At 36.5% G+C, this 20,513-nt stretch overlaps 1 protein-coding gene across 22 annotated transcripts in view; it reads left to right on the forward strand.

Annotated features, from left to right (window-relative positions):
- Nucleotides 1–20,513, forward strand: part of LOC109101175 (calcium-activated potassium channel subunit alpha-1-like) — a 214,843-nt gene that overhangs the window by 98,546 nt on the left and 95,784 nt on the right. For all 22 annotated transcript variants that reach the window (XM_042736487.1, XM_042736486.1, XM_042736492.1 and 19 more), the window contains exon 3: nt 14,617–14,678. In XM_042736487.1, the coding sequence (XP_042592421.1) occupies nt 14,617–14,678 (62 nt within the window). The remainder of the gene's footprint in view (nt 1–14,616; nt 14,679–20,513) is intronic.

Below are 20,513 nucleotides of genomic sequence, written 5' to 3' on the forward strand. Positions count from 1 at the left end.
TTTGATTGAAAAGTCTATAACATACTATGGTTAAAATTTCTTAACCCTTTTTACCTCTTCAAAATCAGCTCTGTTTTCAGTAAGCCGTTTTAGTCCATGTTCTTTTAAAGGCTAATGAGCTCTGCTCACCCCACCCCTCTCTTCTGCGGGGTGATGAGCTTTTCTCATGATACTGTTTACTTTAGCCGCAGAACTTGCTAACTAGTACATTATTAGGAAAGGCAACTTGGAAAGATTCAAGAACCTTATACTCACTTCTTCTGTAGGTGAGACTGGATCACGAATGATTCGCTCGAACGTAAACGCATTTAGGGAGATCGGAGGATGCATTTATTTCAAAAACAAAGGTAATATACTGCATCTTCAGTGGCTCAGATGTCAAGAGTCAATGGCGACTGCTATGTTCATTATTACATTCAACAACAAAACACATCAGTAGCTTAGGAGCCATTCTTGTCTACATCTGCTACAGCGCCGAAACAATAGCGGACTGATGACAGCTCACTCAAGTCAGGTCTAAGGTAAAACGCTAGTGTCAATCAACAATCGTGGGAGGGCCTGGGTCTGTGTGACGTCACACAGACAGACATCTGAGAATGGCTTGATATGAGAAAGGGGCAATTATTTAATGAAAAAACACTGGGTGGATCTTTATCATTATAGGGTGGTTGTGTACACACACTGCCAACACACACTTCAGTTCAAACTACTTGTAGAAGTGCATGTAGCATCCGATGACATTTAGAAAACTACAGCAAATTAGGTCAATTGAAATTTAACCATTAACTCCATGTTTCATATGTTACCTCAACTAAGATGTATTATTTGGGCATCATAAGAAATTGCTGTGGAACTAGCTGTTATATTTTTACTGAGTTTAAAAAATTATCAACTGGTGTCTATCAATAACTAAAAACACACACATTACAACACATAATAGCCTTTATTTAGTAAGTCTGCATTTATAACATTTGTCATACAGACTAAACATGCAGGGATATTTCACCCAAAAAATTTGCTGTTAATTGACTCACCCTCAATCCATCCAAGATGTAGTTAACTTTTTTCTTCAGTTGAACAGTAAAGGAGATTTTTAGGTGAAACCATTGTCTTTGGCAATTCATAAACCACACGTCTCTGGCTGCCGGCATTTGAGAGTCAAATAAACATGTTGCAAGGATTTGCATCGGAACATGCACATTTCATATTATAAGTCTACCATAGACAGCATAAAAATAATATCAAAATATAACGGTCCTGCCTGTTGTTGATAAATACCAGTGGTGACGTTTTACAAATTGATTGATCAGTCGTCCCTATGTTTCCTAAGCCATGGTCTCTTTACCAGTGCAGGGACTCGTGTGCACGATCTACTAATTCACTACCTAGGGAACTGACTGAGACGTACCTTGCTTTGATAACAGCCTTGTGAAAGGATTCAACCGTTTATAACTCTCTTCCGAAGCGCTATTCACGAGAACAGAAACGTTGTTTGGAGTTTGCTCGTTTAAAAAAAGATTTAAGCGAGGCTTGTTGTTAGTTACTTTTAATGTCGTCTTTTAACTTCATGGGACAATTGCAAAAACAAATTCAACACGCCCACGTTTACTTCGAATAAGCGTATTACTGTGGTTTACACATTTCCATCAGTGGCTTACAATAGAGAAAGACCGTGCGATCTCTTCATGCCATGTTTTCACTTTCACGGAAGCACAAAAATATCATACAACATGCCAAAATTAGCCTACCTAAAATTCATTATAGTAACACAGCTTTTGACATTAAGTGTTTCATGGATTAAACAAGAAAAAAGACCATGTTCCCTTAACTTAAACAGCTCATTTCCATCAGACATATTTGTACAATGCCTATTCAGTGTTTTTATGTATGTTGTACATTTGTGTATAGATATATACGTTTTATATAATATGTTTACACCTTTTTTAATAAATAAGTTTTGATTAATTCAGTCTAAGTAACTTAATCTATTAACCACCCCTAAACATTATGTAAAATCATGACATGCAACACTTTGTGCCAAAGTTTAATGGGCACAAGGATTTGTTTAAATCATGGATTATATGGATCTAATACAATTTCAGTACTTTTTGTTATCAGTGCAGCGGTCCTTTTGTTCACATATATTATTAAGATACTTCTTATATGTTGTCAAACCACAATACAAGCTCACTCTCATCATGTGAAAAGCTGTATCAGTCTTACATAACACTGTATTACTGACCTCAAGCAGCCCCATGAGATACTAACTAGTTTAATATCACTTTTCATCACTTCCATGAATTTCTTTTGAAAGACCATGTATCTATCAGATAATCACGGCAGGATAATGAGGCAACCAAATTCAGATTTAAGAGTATTTTTTAAATTTGTGTTTTAAAGCTTTGAAGGTGGAAACTCATTCATCATGTCTCTGTGTTCCTTTCAACAATTTTTTTTTTTCCGCCTCATTTGCATGGCATTTCATCTGAACCACACAGCTTACTCTTTTGGTTTCTCTCAATATCTGCCACTAATATGAAGAGACTCATCTGCAGGCCGGCTACATCACCTGTCAGCTAAATTATTCATGGGATCCGTTAAAGTGCACTTTTGAAGGGGCTTGTCAAGAGGCAGAGAGAAGTCAAAATGGCCTTATTAGAATTCAGTTGAACCAGCACTGAGAAACAATGTGAACTCAATTGAAAACGTATGTAGGAAATTTTCACACAAAAGTGCACAGCAAGAAACACACAACGATATGGTCAGAAAATACTATGTATTTTTAGTTCTGAAAAGTGGATCACCCTATGTAAACCATCACATGAATGTGTGTGTGAGTTTGTAATTGTGAGTCATATTTCAGGTCATGACTGTACTGGGCCATGTGATCATCCAGATTCATCCTTTACTCTGTCTGTAAACACCAGTTTCATGATGCAACTTAAAACGGCACACAGCATGGCAAACACAGTGCTATATTTAAAACAATAGATCTTTAGCACCCTTGTTCTCTCTTGTAATGGGTTATATGAAGAGCAGTATGCATATCTATATGCTTAGCTGTTAAGGTCATAATCATAAGCATCAATGAAATGGTAGTATTTATTTATTTATTTATTTATTTATTTTGAATTCATTTATTTAAAAATACATTAAAATGCAATTCATAAAATGCTATATTTTCAGGGGCATTAGGCAGTTAATAATGTCAGGGTGATACAACCGTCCTGATATAAGAAAGAAAAAAATGTTTATTAAAAGAAATTAAAACCTTATTCAGTAGTTTTTATTATTTCTTTAAGGTTATATAACACAGCCTCTCTTTTTAAAGACTAATAAGAACTTCAGATCATTTGACCTAATGACAAGTATGTATATGTAAGGAATAAATGACGACGGGCCGTTGAATTATTAGAAAAATAATGCACACTCGAGGTGGTGATGCGGCAGTGTCCCAGAGGCATTTATTCCGCTTATACTACGGTTACCACACCTCAAGACATTGATCAGATGATATATTTAAAGGGATTCGTCCAGTTTTTGTACTTAAATCGCTATTTTAAGTAGGATTATTTTTTTCCGCATCTCATCCAACGCCTCTTTTGCTGGTTCCAAAACGTCATTTTAAAGCTGGTAATGGAGGCCTGAGCCGTTGATAGCATTCTAATGCAGTTATTAATGAAGTTATTAGAAAGAGAGCGAGAGAGACAGAGATATACAGAGAAAGAGAAAGAAAGAGAAAGAGCTTGTGCGAATTAGGCTAACGTACCTCTGTGCGTCCCACAACAGTGTCCTGCAGCAGCGTCTCTAAACAGTGAGAAATGTCACGTGTATTTACTTTCAGAGAATTGTCTGTCATGCTGTTTTTGTTAGTCCTGTAATTTCCGTTATTACAGTTTTACTATGCGAAGTGATGTGGAACTGTAATGCGGTCAAGAGAGCTGCCTGGAACTACGTTTGCTGTGCGTTTCCCAGAAAATAATTGCACACCTCAGAACGTTCGTCAGCCAATCAGATTCAAGCATTCAACGGCCCTGTTGTATGTATATATATATACATATATACCGTCTGGGGCTGAGCCCTGGCACATAGACTCCACGGCTCGACATTAACGCTTCATTAACGCCAGACAAGTAACATGATTAAAACATCAGTAACCAAAAATAACTATGTAAACACCAAAACACAAGTAGTATTCTGATTTTATTGCATTTAGAGTAAGTGGCGAATATTCGAAATAGCTACTGTATGTAATGCATCTATTGACCGTATAAGGTTGCGCTGCTGAGAAACACTAAGAAACTTTCAAAATGGAAAGTTTTTATATTAAAAATACAGTTAGTTAGGCAACATCACACAACGTTTACACTATTACGACTGTTTAATAGTTCTATAAACAGTTCAATAAGCAAATACATTAATATTAGGTCACTTACATTTTAGGTGGAAACACAGCAACCAGCCGATTCATTGCTGAATGATTCCGTGTTTTGAACGAATCGGTTGAGTCAAAGTATCATTAGCCCATGCATAAACGTCTGATGAATCTACCGTTTGAATGAATTGTTTGAATGAACGACTTAATGACTCACTCATTAAATACTCACTACTGGCACCTACTGGCATTTTAATTCCATTTAAAAATATAATTTCCACCATAATTACTTGTTTGTATATTCAAAAAATATTTGATATAATCTCATAATATTATTTAATGCAGTTGTATTTTTCAGTGTTAATGATTCAATTTGATAACGTAGCGATAATCACATTATTTTAATATAATTTATAGATCAAATGTAAGAATTTGAAATGAAAGTATTAATGAGATAAAAAAAAAAAAAATAGCGGGAAAATGCCCTCTATACAGGGGAAAAAAATGCCCTTGGATAAAATATAAAAAACACGAAGATTTATGTCACACCTGATTAAAAAAAAAAAAGTGATGAGAATATTGCTTCAGAATAAATTATATTTGCAAAAATCAAACCACAAACACAAACACACACACACACACACACACACACACACACACACACACACACACACACACACACACACACACACACTATATCTAATTATATATATATATATATATATATATCGTATATATATATATATATATATATATATATATATATATAAATTAGGATGCATTCAAGGTGTAATAGTAAAAAGTAAAAGTATTATTATTATTTCATTTGATGTTTACACCACAATTTTTTTAGAGAAAAAAATGTAACTTGTTAAAGATTAAAGTTTCTAAAAATATGAAAGTGTATGCAAAGTTTAATTGTATAAGAACTTGGCAAGTGTGATGAAAAAGTCAGCCTTATGTGCCATTGATCCATTTGCAATCAAGTTCAAATTCTCTCTCATCTCTTTAGGAACAGCAGTAAAATCCTCCATATCTCAGAATCCCTCTCCCATTGATATGTTTATATATATTTGTGAATGCTTTGCTGCTCCAGTGCTGTAATTGCAGTAATGGGTTTGCAGTGAGCTTGTGTGCGAGACGAGCGCACTGCTGGCACCGATGTTTCCAGATGAATAACTGGGTCAGTTTAAAGACGATGCCTCTTATCGTCTCAGTTCATCAGGAGTGCTCAAATGCTCAGCTTTACAGCAAACAGCCACAGTAAAAACTCCCTATTCAGATGCAAGGAAATGAGTGTTTGGTGGTGTTTGACTTTTGTGGGTTTATTTAGGACTGTAGCTGAATTCTGTGAATTCATCTATTCAAATGGCCTTCTTTCAAAACAAGTGATTTTTCTGTTATTTCTAGTACATTTCCTGTTTCATGTGTGAAGATCTTTAGTGTTAATGTCACCAACCTGCTGTAAGGACTGTGGATGAGGTCAATCGGAACAGACCCACAGAACAAGCACACTGTGCCCTCTTGTGGAAGAAGACAACTATGAAGTCAAATGGGAGACATCCAATATCAAAACTGCATTAACGTGCTATACCAGCATCTGAAGCAGCTGATTTCATGATCAAAAGCATCTCTTCTCAATGATGTTGGAGTGTCTAGTATCTCTTGCAGTAGGGGAGGAGTGACACTTTCTACGGTCTCTGCTTATCTTGAGCTGCACAGCTCCTCTTCCTCCAGCTGCTACTTACTGGAACTCACTATCACCCAGACAAAGAGCTCCAATTAAAAATGCATCAAGGTGTTTTCTCACTAGACAATGTGGGATATCAATCCAAATGCAGGCTGCATGAAAATAATCAGCCTCTGGTCATCAATAATGGATGCAGTGATCCAGCTTCTGTGAGAGGTTTTGTATTTTGTTTTGACAGGATAATGTTAAGCTAAGCCAACTGCTTTATGAACTTCAAAAGAAAGCCTGTGTGAAGCAGTACGAGTATCGTTGGTGGTCACAGAGACAGAATGGCTCACCAACTGCTTTATGTCTATGCTCATTCTGTAACGGAGCTGAAGACTACATCCTGTTAACAAAAGTTATAGCTCCTTACAAGGGACCTGGAGTGGTTTTTTGTTTGTTTGTTTGTTTTTTGAGATCATTAAATTATATATATAAAGTAGTGCTGATGTATTTAGTGCTGATGGTTTTATGTGTTTAGTTTGTATTGTAAGAAGTCAGTACTAACTCATTCATTCATTTATTTATTTATTTTTTTTGTTTGGTTTTATGGTTTAGTGGTATGGCATGGTTAAGTGTTTTATTCATCAGAGAATCCTAAGAAAAAAGTAAAATATAACAAAGAAAATTAAAATATAAGCATAAGAGACTTCCTTAAAAAAAAAAATATATTCTTTCCATCCCCATATTTTTGAGCGGTAGTGTATGTACGTATACAGATATGGCACTTTTTTGAGCATTTTACAAGATCAGATAAGCCCACTGACTTTTTAAAAGTATGTAATCAATTTTAAATATGATTTTGAAAATGCATTCAATTTTGAAAATATATAATTTTGTACATCCTTGAAAGTAAAATCTAAGACACAAAACCATCCATCCATACAGAAAAAAATACTAATATTAATTTCTGTCTTAGTGTGTAAGGATGGCAATTAATAAATTGTTAGGTAATGTTTTAATAAAAATTTGTCATTAATATCATATCCTTTTGTGAACTTATTTCTTAATTATATTTAGCCATGTTGTCCATTGAAATTAATATTAAATAACAGGAAAGGGCTAGGGTTACCTTTTTTGTAAAAGTTTTGGATTTCAGTATTGGGAGCTAAAATCATAGCCTTTATGTAATGACAGCTAAGTTAAGAAAAAATATTATTAATTTTTGATATGGGAAAAACTATAATGAATGGCATTATTGATTTGAACATCACACGTAACATGATCTGTGTTTGGCCCAATTATTTTGTGCACAAGCACACAATGAATCATTGTGCCTAATAAAACTGAAAAAAGCTAATTGCTCTAAGCAGAACTCATCTGTGTGTAGAATTACTTCTCAAATAGACACCTGCCTTTGACCTCTTGAGGTGAGCCAGTATAGTTCTCCACTGTTGGATACACAAACAGCCTGTCTGGCAGCTGCAGTTTCCAGTCTTTAATGTTTGAGATGTCCACTCTCTGGCCAGAAGCCCTTTCAACCTTAAGGGTCAAGAAGCTCCAATCACCTTATACCACACAAAAAGAGACTTTTCCATTCACCTCGAAACTCAACCTAGGCCAGTGACAAGATTTGTTCCATTTCCAGTTTTAGAGTGCCTAGAGTGTTCTTACATGCTTTTCAGGACAGGTTTGATCAGTGCTTTATTTCAGCGGTAAGGCTGTTTTATTGGTAATGTAGTCAGTAAAGTTGCTAGCCTGGCCTCAGGTGCCTTATTTAAGAAAACGGTTGCTGTCTTATAAAAATAATGACACATTATTGATTAAAATATTTTTTTTATCAGCCAATTTCATGAAGTGCTCTCATTGTGAAGATGTAAACAGTAGCAAAGTTATGCTATGGGTTTTGTGCAGTGATATAGTGATTGTTTCAAGTCATAACTGTCATAATTTAGCACTCTTGGAATGCTCTATTGACCAATCAGAACAGAACCTATCCATTTTATAATAAGATTTTAGCTACAGTCAGTGAAATGGGAGACTGTTTATATTGTTCAAGTTAATTGTGAACACTTCTGTTCATATTGTCAGTATAGAGGCTGACAGACTATAGTGTGGATTAGGGATCTGAAACAAGAAGTTGTTTGAGAAGCGACCTCATTTAGTAGACTCAATAAGAAAGAGCAGTATAAATCTTATCATATTGCATTTTTTTCTCTCCTCTTTTTGCTGTGCAGGGATTTTAAAACTAATATGGTAGTCTGCCAAAAATCTACTTACTGGAAAAGACAGGCAAGGGTACTTCACATCTCTGCTCTTTAATCACAAGCGTTGTGCGTTTGCATTTTCTTTAGTCTGCAGTTCAGATGCTGTATATAAGACATGAGTCTATGTGTCATAGCCCATTTTCATAAATGTCAATGCTGAAGTTTTAAGTCGTTTTGTAAATGAAGAAGTCGGCTATTCAAATAAAATAAAAGCTCTTATATATACTATAGTATTTTTCTATGGTCATAGTTGGTAGCATCACAAATTCTTTTGTAGATACACCACCACAAGTTCATGTGAGCTGCAAGACTTTTTATTAGATGTTATAGTGGAACCATCAGGAGATTATAGGGAAAAGAGGGGAATAATGGAACTGGGACACATCTCGGGCCGGGCTCAAACCTGTGTAACCCATATGAGCAAGTGAACATGCCTGGAGCATATGCTCTATAACTGCCACACCAAATGTGATGTGTAATGTGCAATTAAACAGTCCAAATTGTTACTAAGTGATGTTTTATGTTTCCACAGTCAGCTTCCCACTGACATTGTCACAGGAGATGACAGTGAATGTAAACTATGGTTTGTATAAAGCAGTTATATTGTTGTATTAATAGTACAGTCATGGTTTTGTTAGGGAGGTAATGCAGGGATTGAAGTCGTCTGATATATTTTTGTGTGCGACACATTTTCTCCGTTTTTTTTTTTTTTTGTGTGCTTGATTTTTTGCGTATCGCTCTTGCCCACTGGCTTGGGGAGCTGTGTGGTTGACACTGGTCAGCACACTTGCTGGGTGTATATGCACGTGTACTACTCCACCACGCACCATAACATAGCAGCCATTCGATAGCAGTTGTCTCACTTTCACCTGATATGGGGATAGTGTGCATCTCACATGCTGTGTCCCAGAAAAGATCAAATGATTTGACCTCAGGAGCTTTGTGCTCCCTGCACCCCTCTCCTGTACTCTACGCTCCACTGAACTGGGGCTACTAGTGCAGGGGCTTCCCATTATTCAGTGTCAACTGTAATTGTTAGCCTGTGTTTTTCACAGACATATACACACATTTCCTTTTGTAAAGTAAAACATATTCTACAGTTTGAGGAGTCTGTAATAATAAAGAGGAGTCTGTTAATAATAAGAAATGTTTCTTGAGCAACCAATCAGCATTTCATTTCTGAAGGATCATGTGACACTGAAGACTAGTAATGATGCTGAAAATTCTGCTTTGCATCACAGGAATAAATTGCTTTGTGAAATGTATTTAAAGGGGTCATATGATGCTTTTTTTAAAGATCATTATCTTGTGTATTTGGTGTAACAGAATATGCTGACATGCTTTAATGTTCAAAAAACATTATTTTTCAAATACTGTACATTATTGTATGTCCTCTAAGCCCCGCCTCTCTCAAACGCATCATTTTCTACAAAGTCTGATTGGCCAACTGACCCAGTGCATTGTGATAAGCCGAACACCACAAGCACTCGTCGGAAATGTAACACCCCTTTCTATAATCGCGAGCTTCATCTTTCAAAATAAATGTAAAGACAGTTAATCATGTCTTTAGTTTTACCATCAGTTCAAACACGAAAGGGGAACAGAGTCGTGTGACAGACACAGTGATGAAGCTCGTATGTGTTTGCAGTACACAAGCCACGGATGGTTAAGACCGCTGACTCTGTGATGTGACCCGGTCTCTCTCTCTCTCTCTCTCACACACACACACGACGCTCAAAACTCTGAATTTGAACAGTCAATAGCAAATACTTTGATAACAAAACATACTTACAGAAGCTGATTCAGAAGCGCCAGATTGTCGTAGCAAAGTCAGAATTACCTCCTCTCCTAGGTTCACGAAACGGTCGTCCATAAAATGCGTTGCTGTTCTGTTGTAAGCTTCTTAAATGCATCTACTTTCGGAAGGCTGAAAAGAGAAACACTCCAAAGAGAAAGGAAAACTTTAAAGGGGTCATGAAATGAGAAACCAAATTTGCCTTGATCTTTTGGAATATAAGAGGTCTTTGTACCATTAAAACGTCCTGCAAGTTTCATAGCTTAAGACGTCCTCCCCATTATAAACGAGCCATTTAATTAATCAAGCTCTAAATACAGCTCGTTCTGGATCCATGGTGAGAAGTGACGTCACGGTGCGAAGTGACGTTCCAACCATTTGCATATGACCGCCTCCAGCACAAGACAACTACGCTCATTTCGTATCGTTGTCGCGCCGCGCGCCTCACAAGTGTTCAGTCCACGGACAGCGAGTGGGTCTGTGTACAGGAAAACTACAATGCCACGCAGATGTGCTCAAACATATAAGGTTTTATCATTGCAAGAGCCATCGCTTCGAATGCATCACCCGCTACCAAACAGTTACGCTCTATCCACAAATGTTCTGGCTGGGGGCTTTAATAATTGATCCATAGGCACTGTTGTTAGCCAATCATAACAATGGGCGTTAACACTGAACTCTTAAAGGGGAAACAACCCAAAAACAGACTGTTTGAATCAAAGGATGAGAAACAGGGTGAGAAAATGTCATAATTCATTACATTTTAAAAGTAAAAAAAAAAAAAAAACTATAGTAATACTATAATTGCACCTAGGGGACCATAATAATAAAATAAAAAAAACCATGTCATGAAAACGTTTTATCGCATCATATGACCGCTTTAAACATAAAAAACATATTATAATACTTAAAAAAACACTATAAAAAATCATACTAACCCAAAACTGATTTTTAATGAAATAAATTCAGCCTTGGTGAGCATATGAGTCTACTTTCAAAAACATTTTAAAAAATCGTACTAACCCCAAACTTTAGAAAAACCCTTTACAACAACAAAACATTTAAACAATAAAACACCTAAACACCCATCCGCATCTAAAAAATAACTATTGTTCTTAAAGGCCGTGTTGCATGGTTAATTTTTCAACGAATTTGTGCAATTTGCTTGTTGGTAATGAACATTTAAACTGTTATCCATTGTATTTTATGTTGTTGGGTATCACAAAATGGAATAAAATACAAAAAAGTAGGTACTATCTTACAGCGGTTTGCAACGATTCTCCTTTCCCCCACAATGCATTGCATTACGTCACATTGGGGAGAGAATTTACCAAAGCCCGCCTTGAGAGCGACTAGAGAGACGAGTAGTAGACGAGAGTATTCAGATAGCGCAGATTATAGATAAATACATAGATATAGATAGATAGACAGACAGATAGATCGATGGATAGATATCGACCAACAGCGACCAAAACGCACTCACTTCCCAATGCAGTTTCCACAAAAGCACGAGCCAAACATAGCGACAGACACGCGGCTACGTTTGCAACAACATTTTCACCGGAGAAAGAGATAAACGCTTAGAAACGCCCATATAGCTAGTATGATGCTTTCTATTTCTAGATGACAAAGACAAAGTTTACCAGTACGACACTATGACAAAGGTTACTGTAGGGCTGGACAATATATCGAACGATATGACCATGTGCATCTCGTCAGTAAAGCCGGTTCCATGATTAGCGGTAAATCGCCATCACCTGCTTTCAAATGGAGCTGCTCTTAATACACAGAGCCGTAGTTCACTGAGAAGCTACGCTATATCGAGTTCATTATTGAAGATGAATCGCCTTTGATAATGAACTCGATATAGCGTAGCTTGTCAGTAAACGACGGCTCTGTGTATTAAATGCAGCTCCATTTGAAAGCAGGTGATGGGGATTTACCGCTCATCATGGAACCGGCTTTACTGACGAGATGCACATGGTCATATCGTTCGATATATTGTCCAGCCCTAGGTTACTGGTACTTATCTGAACTAACGTCATGATCACTGCCACTAGATAAAAAGAAAACGTTTATTTTTCACTCGGTGCTATCCAATGACAGTAAAAAAAAAAAAATATTCATAGGGGCCTATAATTGAAATATATATATATATATATATAATATATATATATATATATATATATATATATATATATATATATATATATGTATATATATGTGTGTGTGTGTGTCGTTATTGTGCACTGCTGCTCGTAGACTAGCTCCAGTGCTCATTGCTGCATTGCTAAATGATAGCAACTCACCAGGACACTTCACCAACTCTCCGCTCATTCTCCTCGGACAATGCATTTAATTGGCTTTGACGGCCATCAGTTCTTGGCAATTCCTCATTTGCTCTCTCACATCTGGCTGGTTCAAAGTTATAGGGCTGCGGGCCATCATACATGTTGGCTCTTGCCACCTCTTCCTCATCCCAGTTTTTATCGCAACGTTACAATGTCCAAAAATCGTTTTTTCAACGTGTACCACTTGCATAAACACTGCGTCCGTAGGCAGTATTATCCGTAGGGGCTGTCATTGTTGTTTCGCGTCCTGTGTGACGTCGGAACTCGGAGTACATTGATCTAGTACGAGTTCACGGGTGGGAAGTCACGGGTTTGACTGCCGTTCCAGTGCACTTTCACGGGTTTAAGGTTGGAAAAACACGGGTTACGGGTTGCCTGGAACACGCATCATACTAGGCTGAGGCTACCTTTCCTCCACTTCTCCCCAATGTGACGTCATCACCGAATTGCGTAAAAAAAAAACCCGTTAATACCAAAAACGTAAAAAACTGGTCTTTAAGGCCATTTTTGAGACATTTTAAAAATGATATACATATCTTGAGTGATTTATGTACCCATTAATCGACAGTGGTGGTTAACCTGCAACATGGGCTTTAAATGTTCTTAAACTTTTGATCTGCTAATCCTATCTGAATGCTTTCCGATTTTCGATCTCATTTGTCTTATTTGGATATTCGGAGAGGCTTCGTAGTGTATGTCATCACATTTTGACAACATTGATTCGTCAGAAGAAATCAATGCATTTTGTTCCTCTGAGCCAAACAGAAACGATTGTTGACGCTTAGTCCCACCCCGTGCCCAGATTGCTTCAAAATAATCCATATTCAACCAATAAACATAGGATTTGGTCTTTTGAACCTCCATTCAGGATTTTTCATTGGAAAGTTGAATGCAAAGGGAAAGTGCATGAAAACAAACACAAAATAACACATTTGCATGAGAGAACTCTCTGAAAAAGCCCAGAAAAACAGACGACAGAGTACTTTGACATAAAACAAACCAAAAACAAGGATGAAACAGTGGTATATATCGGTTAAAGCACTGGAATTTATGTCTTCGCGCCGCTAGGTGATGTCCTGGTAAAATCGATTCCGACACAGAGTACAGCCAGCGGATCGATCATTTATATTATGCATATTATGTAAATAATGCTTATATAGTTCATTATATAGTTTTTGTGTTGCACTCTGTATATTTCTCACTCATTTTGTGTGTAGTTTGTGAATCATTTGCAGTGTTTATTTATTTATTTATTTATTTTTTGCGGAAGACAATTTGTGCAAGTGTTTTCACTAAATAGCTGCACGGTTTGTGTTTTTTGTTGTTCATACTCAGATTGAAAATATATTTCTCTTATGTTTTTCTTAAAATTCTGGAAATTCATTCATTCTTAGGAAAAAAAAAAGGAAAACTGAGACTTTAAATTAGCTAGACTGAAACTTCAAGTTCTCCTGTTTATAATGATATATGCTACTTGATGCTGACTGCTAGAATAGGTCTAAAAAACAAAGAAAAGTGCCCCAGTGTCAGGTGCCCCAAAAATGTTCTAGGTCTTAAAGGGTTAAAAAGAAAAAAAATGCATTGCAATTTTAATTATACTTAAAGTAACATTAATTTGACTACCTAATATGTGTCTACAAATGTGTTTATGAGTATCTGCAGTGTATTGCATGTAGTGTGTCATGCTGAAATCAATACAAGGAAATAAAAAGACATCACGGTTGTCCTGAGTTTAGATTCCCACCACTTCATGATCAGTGATTTATTCAGTCCTTCTAAGTGTCTCTCAGAAGTTATTCTCGCTTGATTAAATTTTTTTCTGAGAGCTCAGACTGGAGCTGCATCTCTAACCCTAGTGAGCTGCTGTGTTTCTTAGACTGCTTCACAGGCATCCACAATGTCCATAAACAGTGCTTAGATTGACAGCCCACTAGGTCTGGAAACACAATCTGATTTGGTGAGATCACTTACAGTTTTATAACATTTCCTTTTTATTATGTCTCATCTGCACATGTAGCATGGGTGGAAATGAGTTGTGCTCATTGTTGAACAGCTCCAGGACTAAATTGTTCTCTGTAAGTGGTACTGTTCTCAGTGGACCTTCACTAATGATATCCTTTCCCCTTTTTCTCTTTTCTTTCTCTCTCCCCCTCCAGGTGGTGTTGGTCTTTGCACTCAGCATCGGAGCTCTGGGAATATACTTCATAGATTCTTCGGAGTGAGTACTATTCTGATTCAACAACTCTGGTCTGAATTATTTATTCTCACACGAGTCAAAGGCCTTAAACACAGATGTTAAATAATGAGATCTTAGAAACAAGTGATTTCCTTTGCCTCATTTCACTATAAAGACACGTTCTATAAATGGCACAAAATAGGGAAAACTATATAAGGGATAATAGGGTCAAAATTGAGAAAATTACAAGAAATGTGAAATCTTTTATTTTGTATTTATTTATGTGAAGTTTGAAATGTATTCTTATTACTGGAATTTGCTACTTTTAAGACCATTTAAAATACATTTTGATTTTGTTTCTTTATAGCAGTAAAGATTTAATGTAAATAATATTTATAAAAAGTTTTAATGATAAAACAGTATGCCACATTCTGCAACAGGGTGGCAGATTTAGCTTTATGCAGACATCACTCAGTAGGAGCTTGTTAAAATGGGAATAACATTAAAGAAATGGTTTGATTTTGTTGATTGATTTGAATTATTACAATAATTTTGGTATCCAAGTTGGCGGTTAAGCTTGAAGAATATATTAAATACAAAAAAATGTTTTAAAATAGATAAATGCGCAGGTCAGATTTCTGTACAGTGCATAAACCTCAAATAGTTTATCATTAGGAGTACAAGGCACAGATGATAGCAGGGCAATCTACAGTGTTAAGGTACTATTTTCCTATATCGATAATAATACCATATTAATGAACCCTACATTCATTGGTACTGTTAAGGGTACCATCATATAATTCAAGGTTTTGTTCTGTAATGTTATCTTTAATGACTCAGCCTTGGTGTGACGGGATTATTTTGTCAATGAAAGCCAAGCAGGCCAGTTTCCAAGGTTACATTAGCAGAGCATCTCTGCCGCCCACCCCTCTCCCCTGTGCTCCCTACAGAAAGGTGTGCTGTTAGCTGTTGCCCAGGCAACCAGGTATCACAGTTTTCGAGATGAACTTTGCTTAATGTAATGGCCAGTCTGTGCATACTTTTACATCAGTGATTGTATAATAAGCGAAACTCAGTCACTATGAATATACAGATTGCTGTGTTGGCATTGTGCAGCATATAAAAAGCCAACACGTGCAGTTTAAATCTAAGCTAAGCTCTTAAATGAGCATGTGTACGGTTTCGTATAAAGTCTTACATACAGTCTGTGTTTGCGCATGCTGAAGCGAAGCCAGGCATGATAGGAGATTTTAATCCCTATAATGCTGGGATCAAGATGGTAAAGGAAGCGGAGGGAGGGGTGAGCTGCTGTGTCCATGCATCATTCAGAAAAAAAACCCTGATCTGGCTCCTCATTTACAATACATGTTTTCATATTGCAGCTTAGAGTCAGTGCATATGTGAGACAGATGAAAAACAGATTTAGATGAAGTCAGTTCAGTTTTTCCTGCAGGTTGCTGTTTTTACTTTAATTCCATAGATTTTTGCAAACCCTCAGAATTTTGCTGGGCTTTATTGTTTGCTACATAATAAATAGTACTAAAATTATTTATTATTTTATTTAAAATTTAATTTTAATTTAATTAATTACAACTTTGTTGGAAGTTTCACAATACTTACAAAACTGTTGCCAAAATTTTTGGTAGTAAGAGTGAATTTATTTCATAGATAGGTCATTAATCTGTAGTAGTAACAAACCTCTTCAACAGCAAAAGAAGACAGATTCTTAGAAAAATTAGAAAGACATCAAGGGTTTTTACCATAAATAAATAATCTAATAATAATATTGCTGCCAAAATACTGGGATCTTCACATTACAGAGACAAAGTGGTTGGTGTGTGAACACAGCTTAAAAGGTTATCCCACTTTGATTGATATTGATTTGCTAGTCGGTTCAGCCGACTCATTTGTTACTTTCAAATGAGTCAACTGACTCCTTCTGAGCTGTTCTTTCACAGTTTGAGCTGTATATGTGTTGTATTCAGAGAAAGTCACAGAAAGTGTGTTGAGTTAATGATATATGAAACAGTTAAACAGCAATAACGGTCATCAACATTTTTTGACTCTAAGCTCCTTTTTGTCTGAAACCATTTGTAAAGGGTATTTTATATTTCTTATTACTGCTATAATTATGACAAAGCTGTTTGTTTATTTTTTATATAAACAATTTAGGAAGCAAATAGAAATGGTAGACAATTAAAAATAGAATAACAATATGAAAATGAATTGAATTAAAGGATTAGTTCACTTCCAGAATGAAAATTTCCTGATCATTTACTAGGGCTGGATCAGAATATTTGATTATTCCAATATTCGTTCGGTGGGTTGGCATTCGATTTTAAATTTTGAGATTTGAATATTCAAAAAAAAAAAAAAAAAAAATTCCTGAACACCTGGCATCCCCCACGAAATATGAATCGCCCATGAGTGAACGTCATGATTCCGAAATATGTAAATATACGATTTGAAACTGGCCTACCACAACAACAGCACATCAAGTTTGAAAAAGTTCTGTAAGTAGCCTACCCCTATAGTATATTGTTGGAGTAAAAAATGACGTTAATCAGTAATTTTACACATGATAAAAACATGCACTTAATTTGCTTGAAAAATACTTAACAGACCTGTGTGTTTTGTATCACTAGTGCAGTGCAGTGTCCATTCTCGGAGCTTCTGGCTCGTGCTGTTCTGTACTTTATTAAAAGTTTATTCATCCTGAATGTGTCGCGTGCCCATATTGCACCAAAATGTGACTCTGCACTCCCTTGGGTCCACAGCAACACACCCGCCACGCATGAAGTCGATTGGATGAACGGTTCTCGACATAATAAAAATGCAAACAGACAAACATACAGATATTCCTGCCTTTATTACTCCATGTCTACACTGGACGCGAAAATGCGACCGTTGAAAATCATTAGTAATTTGTGTCAGTACATCATAAATAGAATGCAACAGCAGTCTGCACATGCCACATCCATTGTAGACACCATTTGGGAAGGTGCGCGTGCAGTCAGCGGAGGCTCGAGAAGTGGAGCCAGGCAAAAGTATAAATCCCGCTTAATAGGTTCTATTGTATTTTGTCGCACCACACCGCATCCGGTGTTGACACGGTGTTAGAGAGAAGAATATGTTCAGCCCCCTCCCTCTGAAGCTTCAGATATTCGGTGTTGATTACTACCGAAGCTTCGAAGCTCAAAAAATGGTATTTGGACCAGCCCTATAATTTACTCACCCCCATGTCATCCAAGATGTTCATGTTTTTCCTTTTTTCAGTTCCAAAGAAATTAAGGTTTTTGAGGAAAGCATGCCAGGATTTTTCTCCATATAGTGGACTTCAATGATGGCCAACGGGTTGAAGGTTCAAATTGCAGTTTCAGTGCAGCTTTAAAGGGCTCTACACGATCCTAACAGAGGAATAAGGGTTCTTATCTAGAGAAATGATCTGCCATTTTCTGTTGGTAGAAGTGAGAGGAGAAAAAGGTGAGGGAGAAAAACTTTAATTTTCTTCTCCAACTTCAAAATCGTCCGACGTTGTTTTACTTTTTTTGTAAATGGCTTTTGACTTTCTTTGCACATTCGCTTTGTAAACATTGGGTTGCTACTTCTGCCTACGTCACGCGTGCATGATTACATAATGTGTGAGGTTGAGCTAGAGCATATGTGTGGTCAAAAACTATATAAATTTGTATTTTTATTAGAAATTGACCGGTCATTTCTCTAGATAAGACCCTTATTCCTCAACTGGGATCATGTGAAGCTGCTTTGAAACTGCAATATGAACCCATTGACCACAATTAAAGTCCACTATATGGAGTAAAATCCTGGAATGTTTTGCTCAAAAACCTTTATTTCCTTTAGACTGAAGAAAGAAAGACAGGAACATCCTGGATGGCATGGAGGTAAGTAAATTATCAATCTAAAATTTTCGTTCATTTCATACTGGACTCTTTTAATAGTATATTTGTATATTTTTAAATCATCCTGTGGCCCCTAGTTGAGGACCACTGCTTTATACTGTTTGGGTGAATCGGTGGCTCTTCCGCAAACTGACTGACAGCTTAGTCTAAGCTGTCCTGTCACATCTATTGTCTGAGGTCTCAGTCAGGGGATTTTTGCAGACAACCGATGCCCTGAATTCACTAGCATTGCAGTGTGGGTGGATTTCAGATAACAGAGCCTAACCGAGTGATCTGGATCTGTTATTGGACTGGACTATCAGATTGGACATTGCTCTAAACATTTCTGTAGGGAGGCTGAACAGTGAAGTGAATGATAGCCATATAGACACTTTAGTTCTCTGTACATAAAATCTTGACAGACACTGCTGTGACACCTCAAACGGTTAACCCATGACTGAGCAGCTGATAGAAGTACTTACCTGGAAGGATGTTTTTCTGATCAGGGGTCTTCAGCCTTGTCAGGCTTTTTCAGGACCTCTAGGTGGATAGAGATATGGAGCATGAAAGGCTTGTTGCTGAATTTTGAGGTTAATATTTCCACATAATAATACATTTACATACCTAAAATCCATTAAAATATACACAGTACTAGGGATATGTGATTAATTGATTGAAATTGAATCGCAATCGCGATTTGAGACATTGCGGTTTTGCTAATCGCAAAGCCTGTGATGTGGCCGCGATATTTCTCTGTTCCAGAGCATACGCATGACTGCCAGCCTTGAGTGGCAACCTTTATAACCAATAGAGTGAGCGCATCTCCGTCCATTCTCCCTGATCAGCTCTGCTCTAGCCAACTGCGTAAATGCCACCATAAAAAAAAGCCGTTTACACTCGCCGCACACACGCAGCCTGTCTCATAATGCTCAGTTATACTTGCACGCAGCTCCACAACGCACATCTCCACAAACGCATCTGACAATAAGGACGAGGTTGATGCAAGCGCGCAACCTGTGGCAACTCGCGCTTGGCTCCGTGTTTAAAACAAGTGTAAATCCAGTCTAACTGCTTTGCTAATTTCACTTGGACGAAATGAAACATTCAGCACACTTGTTCTTAAAATCTTAAAATGTAATGCTTAAAAATTAATAAATCAGCCTATGTAACCTATGTAATACTTTAATAATTGACTGAAGTAATAGAGTTCTTTATTTGCACAAAATAAACTAATCTTTTCTGTGAAATTCAGTAATTAAGTAAATTCTGTAGTAAAATTCTGTAGTATTATAATATTCCCTGCTAAAAAACAAACAAAACAAAAAAACAATAGAACCCCTCCCAAAACACAACAGAAAATGTAATGGATTTAAGGGTTATATATACTGGGAATTATATTGGGTTTAATGTAAACTATAATGGCGTCTACTGGTATTTAATTAATTATATTGGTGGGATGTAATCTAGCAGATGGGAAACAATAGAACAACAGTAATTCCTATAGGAATAATGCCCAAAACACACTACAAAAAGGAATTTTGTAATTGTTTTAATGGAAACCATAAGAATTTCTGTGATGGTTTCTATTGTTTTGTTTTTGTTTTTTTTTTTCACCAGGGTAACGATACCCATACTGTGCTGCACACTATTGACAAATTAAGCTGAAGCTTGACTTTGCAAAAATAAAACCGCAAATCAAATCGCAATCGCAATATCTGTCAAAAAAATTGCAATTAGGTATTTTCCCCAAATCGCACAGCCCTACACAGTACCGTTCAAAAGTTTGGTCCAGTAAAATCTCTCATGCTGCTTTTATCATTACAATACAATATTATTGTATTACAATGTTACAATATTAATGATATTTAAAGTGTAAAATAAGAGTTTTTTTTTTTTTTTCTGTTTCAAAATGTTAATGCTATTTTAAAATGTAATTAATTCCTGTGGTGGTAAATCTAAATTTAAAATTTCATTTAAT

Source organism: Cyprinus carpio, chromosome B13, assembly GCF_018340385.1.
Source record: "Cyprinus carpio isolate SPL01 chromosome B13, ASM1834038v1, whole genome shotgun sequence".
Taxonomy (NCBI): domain Eukaryota; kingdom Metazoa; phylum Chordata; class Actinopteri; order Cypriniformes; family Cyprinidae; genus Cyprinus; species Cyprinus carpio.